The 12,447-nt window shown below is 47.5% G+C and overlaps 1 protein-coding gene across 2 annotated transcripts in view; it reads right to left on the reverse strand.

Moving 5' to 3' along the window:
* Positions 1–12,447, reverse strand: part of LOC100120283 (putative serotonin receptor) — a 44,325-nt gene that overhangs the window by 16,610 nt on the left and 15,268 nt on the right. For both annotated transcript variants that reach the window (XM_008205291.4, XM_031927366.2), the window contains one exon: positions 11,152–11,285. In XM_008205291.4, coding sequence (XP_008203513.1) covers positions 11,152–11,285 — 134 coding nt within the window. The remainder of the gene's footprint in view (positions 1–11,151; positions 11,286–12,447) is intronic.

Consider the following 12,447-nt stretch of genomic DNA (forward strand, 5'->3'; position numbering starts at 1 on the left):
TGTGTATAGTGTCCGATATGCCGCGGGCTTATGCAATATACAACAGCGGCGGGATACCAATCTTAACGGATATGAATTATGCGTCTGTCCGAGAGAGAGAGAGAGAGAGAGAGAGAGAGAGAGAGAGAGAGAGAGAGAGAGAGAGAGAGAGAGTGAGGATGAAATATCGTCGTATTCATTATGTACATTCAATGTTTACGATGGATAGAATATGATTATTCGATGTACGATTGTGCGCGACTATTTAATCTATACAAGCCGCGTTAATACTTATGATTGTTTAGATGTATTCGGTCGGTTGCTCATGCATAAACATTCATCGAGTTCACTTTCTCCTCTGGAGGAATAATCGATAGAGCCGTATTGTGATATTTATTCGTCCTTTACCTATAATACACCCCTGGTAGAAATGTTAACGGTTAATAAGCTAAGTTTTAAGACACTTAGCTAAATTGTGGTTAACGATTTAACTAAATAAGCGTTTAACCGTTATAAATGCATAGATATGACGCATTAACTCATGATAAAACGAAACTTTTGCTTGAAATTTGTCAAATGACTGTTACAATCCAAAAATTGTAGAAAAATACGTTACAATCGTAAAAAATCCAAATATTCGTAATAAGACATATATACGTTTTAATGCCAAAAGAAGGGAAAAACAATTTTTAACTTAATAATAATACCGATGTGGTATTATAGATACGCATCACTAAAATATCAGCAATATTTTAATTTATTTTTTTACATTAAAATTTGATAAAACTGGTCAATTAAACTTAACTTTTTAACGAATTTCAACCGTTAATTTTCTACCAGGGACCAGGATAGTTTTCAAGGCGAAGCAACGATATGAACGAAGCATATGTACCGAGACGCTTTGTGTCTGAGCGCGTTTTAATATTCCTCGCGCCCGCAAAGTCGCGGCTAATATCGCCCGGCAACAGCCTGCGAGCTCTTGATAGCATTATAAAAAGTCTAGTCGAGGATTTCCAGCGGTCTTTATGGCATTTCCCTCCGCGGAATTGGCTTTTGCGAAATGCTCGCCTCGCCTAAGAAGATCAAGCGCTGTATTTAAGCGCGACAAAAGGTCAATTTCAATTTATCCATTTAACTGCCTTAATTTAATTGGGAATAAAGTTCGCCAAGGTTCTCAACTATTTATCGAACCGAACTGTATCACGCTTCATATAATCCCGATATAACGATGATGAATCGCTTCGCGTCCGGAGTTTAAATGTTTTCAAATTCAAATTTCGCGCCTGGAAAAAAAAAGAGTAGTACAATATAAACTCTTATAAATTTCCATACAGAAGAAAATGGATCGTAATGTGTATTAGGCGCAGCGAGTGGCGGGCGTTACCATATCCCGCTCGCATAAGCGCAGTTATACGCATGTAGCAGTGATAAATTAATTTGGAGTATGTAATAAGGCCGGCGCGAAATTTAACGCGAGCTCGCGCCGCGAAAATATCAAGAAACTTGGATACCCATGGGGATACGCGGGTTAACGTTTAGCAGCTCACGTTGAAATTCAGAAGATGATACATCAAAAGAATGGATTAAAGCACGAGCTTATTCTCAAGCTCGGTATTAACAATAGCTTCGCTATTCCTACGTATAGTAGGCACATACACGAGCCTACAAGAGTGACATTTCAGGGGGTACGATATACTATCGCGCACACTACACATTTCCATACACAACCCCTAAAATATACGACGAATCGCGAACGTCGCGTCGGTTACGTCCCCGCGGCGCACGTCGCGACGACCGCCGGTGTGCAAAACACTATCCCTCCTCTGTCTCTCTCTACGTCGCGAAGCATATCGCATATGCGTACTTAATTCAGCGAGCGTATCACGTTTATACACAAACACACAAGCGCAGAAATATCCGGATCGAGATCAGGGAAAGAGTCGAACAATGAATTCGCCATATTCAAGGAGAAGATGGCGAAGCACGTGAGCCACTCTCATCCCATCAACTTTCTCGCCGCCGAGAGGATTGCGTGCCAGAGTGAGAGGCAGCAGCTTTCAATGCGGCGAAAGGTCCGAAGGGCCACTAAAGAGGCCGTAAAGAGCCGACGCACACACAGGCAGGCATAGCCTCGACCATATACGAGCGGTTCGCAAAGTAGCCCCTGCCGCGCCGGTACAAGGACGCGTGCGAGGGTGCGGCCCGCGAAAAAAGCTCGACGACGGAGACCGGAGAGAGAGAGAGAGAGAGAGAGAGAGAGAGAGAGAGAGAGAGAGAGAGAGAGAGAGAGAGAGAGAGAGAGAGAGAGAGAGAGAGAGAGAGAGAGAGAGAGAGAGAGAAGGAGAAAAGAAGGAAGAAGAGGAGCGAGACCAATACCATGAATGGACTTTCAAGTAGGCATAGATCAACCTCTACCCTGCTTCCTTCTTCTTCTTCTGTTCGTTTTCCATTCCTCTTTTTCCACATCTCATAAGTCTCCCGCTCGCAGCGCTGGTTCTGAAACGCGCTAATGCGCGTAAACTCCTTGCATTTGCGCACTCGAGAGAACCTACGTACATCCACAATATACGGGCGCCCACATGTACACAGGGCGCGTTCTATTTGCCACCCCTCAGGCCTGTGTCATTACTACACGCACACAAGCAGGCGTCAGCCTCTCGGATGTATTATGCGTCGTGCGCGATAATAAGATTCTCCTCGAGGGCGAGGAGTCAGCGCTAAAAATCGCAGCTGCTGAAATCATTGCTCCAGGGTCCCCTCCCCAAAGCAGATGCGTATGACTATTTTATGCCATTATCCGAGAGGCCCGCAGCGCCGAGACGATGAACTTGACTGGAACGAGCGAGAAGAGAGAGAGAGAGAGAGGCTTAATTATTCCGCCGCAGACGAGAGAGTAAGAAGCACGGCTGAATCCGCGCTGAATGCTGATGAGGAAAATAATCGCGCGCGTGTGTGTGCGCGCACATCGCTCTCAGGGTAATTGCTTCCATCAAAATTTAACGAGTGGATTGACGTTTTTTTTACTACCCTGGCTGCGACGAATTAAATCAATAATGCATGGGCCGTCGCCGCAACCTTGAATATCAAGCGTCTCCCTCTCCCGTCCGTAATAAACATATCCGGCGGATCTACATATCACTTCGCTCTCTCGCTCTCTCTCTCTCTCTCTCTCTCTCTCTCTCTCTCTCTCTCTCTCTCTCTCTGCTATATCCCCAGCGAGCAGTAGGTATATATCCAGCAAATCTGATCGAAAATCCATCGCACGGTTGACCCAGCGCGCGACCCGCTGTGTGTTGCACGCGCGAGAGCGGACAAAATTCAAAGTCCCCGCGTATCCGGCGTATAAATCAAACGGAACGGAATAGATCGGTCATATCCCGGCGACTAAAAATCACGATTACGTGTGTGTCTGTGTGTCGCGCTCGCGAATATTAATACAGCAGTCGACGAAGAGGAGACGCGGAAAAAAGCGCGCGATATTATAACGGTATAGCGCTTATGAAAAGTTGATTTCAATATAGCTGCGAGCGAGAGCCCCGTTTGCATTATTCAGTGTATCTTTCTCGCGAGGCCGTGAGAGAGGGAGGGAAGAGTTAAAAAACAAGGCCCTAGAATAATGCAGCGAGAGTTACGAGCTCGTAAAGACGAAGAAAGACACGCTCGCGCGACGGCTTCATGGGCATGCAACAGCTCGCTCCTTGTTTATCTCTCTCTCTCTCTCTCTCTCTCTCTCTCTCTCTCTCTCTCGCTCGTGGATACATGCGTGTATATAGATATAGAGAAAGAGAGAAGCGAGGGACCGGTAAACTCGAGTTTTTCGCTGGCCTCGATCGCGTCCAATTACCGCGCTCGGGATCGAGCTTGGAAAGTAGCAAAATTTCGCGAAAGACCCGTTTCGCTTTTTCGCAGCCGAGAAGAGATATAGAGAGACGACGACGACGACGACGACGACGACTCTTCTCTCTTCCTCCTCTTTGGCGTCTTCGTGCGGTGCAGTCCGAGGGAAAAATCGTGTGACGATGGTCTTTTCATCCAACTTTCAGCTTTCCCCCTTTCAACGATCCTCTTTTCTATCTCTCTGCTGGCCCTGCGCACCGGTTGTTTTTCAACTTCTTTTTCGAGCTCCCGCGCGCACTGCTGCGCTTTTTTACTTGGACCGCCGCCGACGCCGCCAATGACAGTGTCTCCCTCCACTTCATTTTCTCTTTCTCTTCCGTCTTTGTTGCTCGTTTCCACACACCCTTTTTTCTCCCTCCTGCACTCTCGACTTCGCCTACATAGCAGCTTTTTCCACGGCGCTGCTCTTGCGTATTCATCTGGATAACGAAGTTGAGCTGCCGAAAACGTGACTCCCCCGCGGAAAAAAATCCATTACGCTGCGTTTGAACTGGCCGCTCTATTCAGAGCTGCCCGAGCTGCAGTTCATTGTAACGCAGGCGGCTTTGATCTTCTATGACACGGCGGCGCGTGCAAATTTCGCGAGCGGGCGCTTTTTTTCCGGCAATCGATAAATCCGCTGCTAGAGTGACATTTTATTCGGCGAGGAACCGCGCGCTAACTCTTTGTTAGCTTCGAAATCGCGTTTTCGGCCAATTAAACCGGCGGCGACGTGGCGATTCGCTGATGATGAAATCACAAAAGAGATCCTCCCTCGTTTTCCCTACTCGTCTATGCGCATCTGGACGTTAAACCGTTGAAAACAGAAGCGTAGCCAAAACAACGAAAAAAACGTCGCGCGCAATATTTTCCGGCGCGGCGGACGACTGCATTGTTAAAAAAAAGCAATTTCAGCAGAGAAAAGTGGCACACAAGTTAAGTGCAGCTTCGGTCCCCGCAGCCGCACAAGACGAAAGGGAGACCGGCGTTGCGTCGCGTCCTCATTCGGACGACGCTTGTCGTTAACAATAGCCATATTTTCGTGCAGTCCCGATGGGGGCCGACGCTCGCGAAATTGTTCCACGCTCGAGTGCACCCCTCCGCTCTCTCTGTCTGTCCGCGTGTACGCGTGCGTTGTTGAGGCCGTACAGTATACTGGTAAAGAGAGTGAGTGAGAGAGAGAGAGAGTTTCGGATGACCCAAGCGCAACCACTTCGCGGTCGAGGATATTCTAATTGGGCGTAGTACAGCCCTGGAAGCGCACGTATACGAGCGTTGATGAGATTAAAATCATCATTCGCTATCTAATCGCATTAGGGCTAATTAGGATCTCGCGCTAATTGCGTTAACGCGCGCCCGTGGACTTTATTACCGCGGCAGAGCTTTGTAATTTACGCTCTCCGCGCGTGTTCTCCGATGTTTGCGGCTTTCTTCTTTTTTTTCCGCACCAGCGCGGCTCGTTTTACGACGCTGCGCTGATTTCGCTGCAGTGATGAGAGTCGGGCTATGGTCGGACACGCGTTTCGCGCATGAATTATTTAAAACCGAAATAGTCGCGGGAGAATTAATTTTCAAAATCGGACCTTATCTTCCGCGCGCGCGCAGTGCTTCTCTATTAATATTCGGGTCGCGGCTATATTACTCGCGCGACGCAGCGCTTCGCAATTACCCCATTACGTTATTTGATGGCTGTAATTGCACGGGGCATTGAATTCGAGAGTGATTAGCAATTAGTTCAGGGGGCGCTTTTTAAACGAGCGAGCGAGTATACACATCGCAGCGTGCTGGATTACGATTTACGTTTATATCACGCAGGCAAGATACAGCGCGAATTAAAAGCAGGCTATCGCGATAAATAATGCGCGACGACGAGGGGGCCGAGCGGGCTGAATATGAATAAGCGGCGTTTCGGAAAATCGGGGGGACATTACAAAAAGCGCTGAGTATGTGTGTGTACATTTCGGAGCCATATAACAATAAACAAACAGTGCGCGCTCCGAAGTTTGGCTAAAAAATGCGCGGACCTATTTTACATTTCACGAGCACAATGGATTATCCGCATAGCACATTACATCCGGGCGTGTATACAGTGATTCACGCGACGCCGGAAATTTTTTTCAACGCTGGAAAATCAATCGATGCGCCATAACTCGGAGTCGATAAACCATATCGCGTTAAACGCCCAACAGCTTCAAATTATAATTTCACGAAGCCCTTAAAGACTCAGAGCATCTCGGGTCCATCGCCGTTAAAGTTTCATACAAAGCGTCGTATATACCGGCCGCGGCTACAATCAATTGTCGGGAAAATTTATCCCCGAAAGCGCTCGATACACACGCATTCATCCTCATCTTTTTTTCCGCTCGGCAGAAGGGCTGTATACAGCCCAGTGTATATATAAAAAGGAAGGCGCGGATGTATAGTTATAGGCATATACACAGCAGGCGTATACGCCTCGGGCGTTAAGCTCGGATATGACGTCGGGAGACAGACTCAACGCAGGCCCGACCAGTTTTCGGGTAGAGGGTGGGAAGAGGCGCGGATGTTTGAGGGAGAGAGGAAAAAGGTGGAGTCCGAGAGAGGTCTCTTGGGATTCTGCGAAAATCAGATAAGCAGACTGTATTTCCACCTACTCGCCATTCTCGCGCTGCCCTCTACACGATCCCGTTCACTCTGTCGCTTCTTCTTCGGCTCTCATTCCGTCGGCCCTGCTGTGTACGCGTAGCATCGCATTAAACGTCAACGCCATAAATAATGCACGATTTCATTTTATACTCCTGGGCTATCGAATAAAATTAAATCCATTCTGTCTCTAGTCTCCTTCGTCTCCGGCTGAAGCTGGTCTTTCCCCTACCTTTTATTCTCTTTTTCACTTTCCTTCGCCTTTGTTCTTATACGCTGAAAGGATCCAACTTATTTCCTGCGCGTTGCACTGAGGGAACTCCCCGAGAGCGAGTAAACTCTGGCTGGCTCGCGCGACATGACAACCAAATTTCCTTTTTGTAAACGACTGTCGAATTTTTTCTCTCCCTCGATTATACCGACTGAAATATACCTCCTCGGGCGTACCTACGCTTTTATCCAGATGATATTAACTCTTCGATCGAGCTGTTTTAGAATTAAACCCATCGATATATTCCCGTGCGCGAGATAAAAAGATACAAAGCGAAATCCCGTCGCGCGCAGCTGTCAAGAAACTTCCAGTCGTCTGTAAAAAACTCTCCATTGTGTCATCCCGACGACTCTCCCGACGCTAACAAAAGGGAGCATAAAAGAGAGAGAGAGGGATCCGAAATCACGCGATGCTGTCGGCGGCCAATCGAAAAGATTTTCCCGTAGATTTAACTCTCGTCCTTCGCTTTTTGCCGTTATATGCTCGAGAGCGTTTGACCGTCGCGCGTCGATATTCGCGCGCGACACACACACACACACATCTGCATGAGCGACGACGCGGAGCACAATAAACCTCGCGCATCGAGTTTCGCTCCTTACATATACCCGAACAAAAAGTAACTCGTCGCGCAAATTCGGAATCTCGACATCGCGGGAATTAAAAAATGCGAAATCTCCCGAGCGCGCAATAGCGGTTTCGCGTTGCACGTACGGTAAAAGGCGGAATTTTTTTCGTGTACGGGGCGATAGAAAAAGCCGCGTACGTATAGTGAAAGAAAAGGAAAAATCCCTTTCTATCGGAAAAAAGCTTCGGGAGAAAAGCCGCGCGCGGCTGCTGCGTGCATAGATAACCCTATGCCCGCGTGCGGGGATGAAAAGGGAATACGGCGTGTGCTCGCTACTGCTTCTTTTTTCTCTCCACTTGTGGATCATGGAAAAAACAGTAATGGGAGTTTCGACACGCGCGCGCGTACTGCGGAGCGAGATAAAGTTGGCGAGATGTTTTGCTTTTGATAATCGCCGCAATCCAACGTCGCTGATGGAATAACGCTATAGCGTCTGATGGATTGGACTGCTTATCGCGCGATTCAGCTCTTCTGTTCAATTTACGATTGTTTCTTCTCTTTCTTTCTCTCGTGGAAAAAGCGGCGGGAAAAGGGTCAAAAATCCAGTTGAAGGAATTACCACTCGTCGATGCGTAGGCACTCGAGAACTTGCTGGGGATGAAGTTTGGCCGCGCGAGTCGGAAGCGCTAAATAAAACATGTACTTAAAAATGACTTTAGAACGCGGTCGAGCACGTCGCGCTTTCGAGGGAGTTTAGAAGGACGTAAGTAAGTTCGAAGAGAGGAAACTCGCGCGCGAAACAATTTTCCCGAAAGAAATATACGGCAGCGTGGCGATAACTCTCGTCGCTAAGATTTCGAACCTCGCGAACTCCTATATCTTTTTTTCCACTCCAGCTGCAGTATATATAGCTTTTGGCGCGTATAGGTGTATACAGAGCGGGCAAAAAGCTCGTCTTTGAGCTCGGCGCAAAACAAGTGACGAATGCTAACTACTCGACGCGGAGTTATATACGGGGACAAAAAGCAACGGCAGCTACCGCTTCTTTGAGTTTCCAGCTCGACGTTTCGGAGCGGCAGTGCTGAAAGGGCGCAGCTGACGCGCGCGCAACCCAAGCTGCGCTGTCGCCCCGACGCTATTCAATATGTCGAGAGCCGCTGCTGCCGTGGAACTCTCTCTCTCTCTCTCTCTCTCTCTCTCTCTCTCTCTCTCTCTCTCTCTCTCTCTCTCTCTCTCTCTCTCTCTCTCTCCCTCGCTGATGTCTTTGTGCGCGACGGCCGATATGGAATGACGATTATTCAATTACCGTTTTTAGACCGCTTTTTTCTCAAGCTCTGTTTTGCCGGAATCGCTTCGGTGAAATAATCTGGCTCGGCTGCGGCCGTGTGTATATTTAGAATATTTTCTAGAGACGTCGCTTTCTAACGAACCCCGTCTACAGCATCGCATACACAGGTTACATCGCCGAGACATACATTCGAAATAGAGCTAGACGTTTGCGATAATCGCTTCATTTCCTTAGCCAGGCCGCACCATAGCGTAAGCTGAAAATCATCGGAGCGCGACGAAGATTAGTCCGGCGCTGCTGCAGCAGCAGCACTATCTGGAAGCTTCTGGCAATATGCCGGTCAGCCCGGTAATGCAATCGCCGCAGTATCCCTCGCTCTATATCTTCGAAAGCATCGATGCCCTGAGTGCTGCTGCTGCTGCTGCACCGCTTCTATATCCTAGCTACGCGTAATGAGCGGCCGTGCACCTATACGTTAGCCTGAATTTAAATATACATATATATGTCTATGCATATATATATACAGAGCAGCTGGTGTAGAGGGGCGAGTAAATGCATTCGCGGTGTAACGCCGCAGCCGCGCTAATTACTCTTTGTACTCGGCCGGCCCTCTGCCGACAGGGTTAACCTTTACGACGCGCGAGCATAAGGATTATACTTTTTTTTTGCCCTGAGCACGCACGCGCGCGGCTTTTCATTCGCGCCGGGAATGAGATTTTCCTCGGACTCCAGTACTGCTTCTTCTTCTTTTTTTCTGGCCGCCGACGTGCGGTAGGATTATCCCTCGGCGATCGGATATTTTTTGTTTGATCGCGTCGCAGCTCTCTTAAAATACGCTCACACTTTGCGGTATCTCGAGAGGAGCTTCTATTCATTATTTTTCTTTCTTTGCGCGCGCGCGCGTGACGAGGGTGGCGCGAGCGCTGTTTTTGTAGGCGGGCGTGAGGAAGATTTTCTTATAAATGGATTATCGGAAAAATTCAATAGGAATATCGCCTCGAGAGATCCAATATACGTGTACGATTTTTTCTGCGCCGTGTGTAATTAACGATTTTAATTTTATCAAACGCGCGCTATATACCGGGTCTTAATATTCCCCAGCGAGCTTTTCGTCGCATTTATAAATAAAGCCGAGTATCGATCGCAGTATAGCGTAAGAGAAAGAAGCCGCCAGCGAAGCGATAATGCAACGTCTTGAGAAAAAATTCCGTAAGCAAAAGTCCTCGTCGATATAGAGAAGGTATAATTGCCTCCGTGCGGTATCGCAGCGCTCGGAAAGAATAAGCGTCGTATAAATTATTGCCTCGCGATAGTCGAGCTACTGGATGCCGGCGTATCGATCGATTAATGTGAAATATAACTCGCAATATTACCCCGTTCCCAGGCATCGCTCTCGCGCTTGATAAATGCGTCCCGGGCCTTCCCCTGGAGTATAGAAAATTGTTATATGCGACGTCGCTGCTGATTGAAAATTTTCCGCGATTCACGGGTAATTAAGCTAATTAATTCGATGACGGGCTAATTTTATCGACGCGGCCCGGGCAAGCAATTTATATTAAAATTGTAAAATGCAACTCCCGCGCACTCTCTCACTCTCTCTCTCTCTCTCTCTCTCTCTCTCTCTCTCTCTCTCTCTCTCTTTCGATAATTAATATCGTATGAAAAGCATAAGCAATATAATATAGAGAGCTCACCGACAAACAACGCTCTAGTAAGAAATTACAGCAATGACGATAATACATATAACCCCCGTGTCAGCGGAAAGTTTTTACGCGTCATTTAAAAATACTGCGCGCGCGGCTTAATGGCCATAAAGCAGTTTTCAAACTCATTTCACGCGCAGTGCGCTCCGCCTCTGTGCCGTTGAAAATTACTGTCCATTATGTGACGGACGCCGTCGCGCAGTTAACGAAAAAAAGCTGCTGCCCCGCAGGTTAACGAATAAAAGTATGATTAATGCGCTGCTACTGTACTATCGTAGCGACTGGCTGTGGCCGTTCGGAAGTTTTAAGCGCTCGCTATGCAACTTTAATCCGATACATATATAGGTGCGTGCGGCGCGCGAGCTTTTATTCCCTCGACAAACGCGTTTACTTTAATTTAGAGATAAAATTCCCGTATACGTAACCCTCCGGCCGACATTATACACACATTCGTCGGAAGGATGATCGGCTGCACAGAAGGATACATCTCTCTCTCGTCGGCATATCAGAGTCGTACCTTACGATTATATAAGCTCGCGAGCGCATAATCCCGCGGGCGTCCCATCAATTTGCACAGGCCTGGCTGCAGCGCAAGGCTTATACGCACATCCGTCGAGCGTTCATTACGCTAACGGGGAGAGCATCCGCTGCTATACTGTTGCTTCGCAGCTCGTTTATACGCGCTACGAATTGGTGCCTTGTGCAGAAATTAGCCGTCCGCGATAAGGGCCTCTCGAAAGTATGCGGTACGTGTGCGATTCGACTGTGTGTGTGTGTGTGTGTATTGTGTGCAGCGTATGCTTATTAAAGAGATGCGCAATTCTGGCGTGTGCTGCAGCATACGTACCTCGGCTACGGCTCCCAGAGGCATGACGAGACACGCGACCATGAGGTCAGCCACTGCCAGGCTCACTATCAGGTAGTTTGCCACCGACTGCAGATTTCGCTCCATCACGATCGCCGCTATCACAAACACGTTGCCTGAAACACATACCATATATATTTTTGTAATAATAATAACAACGCTTATGTATATCGTTCATTTTATATGTATCTCGCTGGAATCGCGCGATATTAATTAAAATCTGTAAAAATGCACGAGGGGCGCTCTCGGAAAGTAATTCCATCTCCATACATCTCTAATTATTTAAACGAGCCGAATATATACGACGCTCTTGCTTTGTATAATATACAAACAACGCCGCCCACGCATGACGAGAGGTTGCGCGCATCATCGTATAGCGAAAACGTCAGTGGCCCGCACGATTCTCGTTAAATATTCAACCCGAGCGCTCGCTTATATCGAAATTATATATATATATATATATATATATATATATATATATAAACGCGTATACATCATATCGAAAACTGTTATATCCCGGCGATTTAATAATTCAATCGAGTTTATGAATTATGAATGGCCGAATTACAATATCAATCCTCGAGACTAACTTGTTGCTCGTCCGCACCGCGTCTATATATAAGCTTCAGCAGCTCTTTTGCTGCGCGGAAAGGGTAGCGAAAAATGTTGATATTATTACACACTCGCGTCGCGGAGAGACATAAATTTCTCAAGGACCCCTCATGGCAGCGCAATATTCTCTCAGTAGGAAAATATAACGGAGTAGGGGAAAAAAATCAAATGCACAGTAGAGAGCGAAAAGTATAATTTTTTAATGTCAGCCGCGCGAACATTCCCCGCTCTGAAATTCCGGGAATATATACGATGATTCCGGACGAGCAGACCGTATAATGCCGCTTGCGCTCGGGAGCGAGTCCTTCCGCTCTCGCTATGATAAAGGTGGATATCCGAGTGTGTCTACAGCGGCGGAAAAAGCCTGTCGAGAGCTGCGCGTATGATTAAACTGTCGACGAGATGAAACGTTTTATACGCTCTTTTTCGTCGTCCTATATAGTGTATAGTAAAGGCTCCGCTGTTTTCAATGAAGAGCTGCGCATTCGAGTGCGCCACGTGGCTCCGACGATGTTTGTCGCTAATCCGAGATTGCAGCGAGCGCAAGACGACGGCGACATTCGATTCAAGGGGTTGAGCCACTTTGGATTACTTTTAATTCGGTTTAGGGGAAAAACTTCGCTAGTTTCTTTTCCTTTCGCGCGAGCACTTCGCTAATCGGAAGAT

The sequence above is a fragment of the Nasonia vitripennis genome, chromosome 3, assembly GCF_009193385.2.
Source record: "Nasonia vitripennis strain AsymCx chromosome 3, Nvit_psr_1.1, whole genome shotgun sequence".
NCBI lineage: Eukaryota > Metazoa > Arthropoda > Insecta > Hymenoptera > Pteromalidae > Nasonia > Nasonia vitripennis.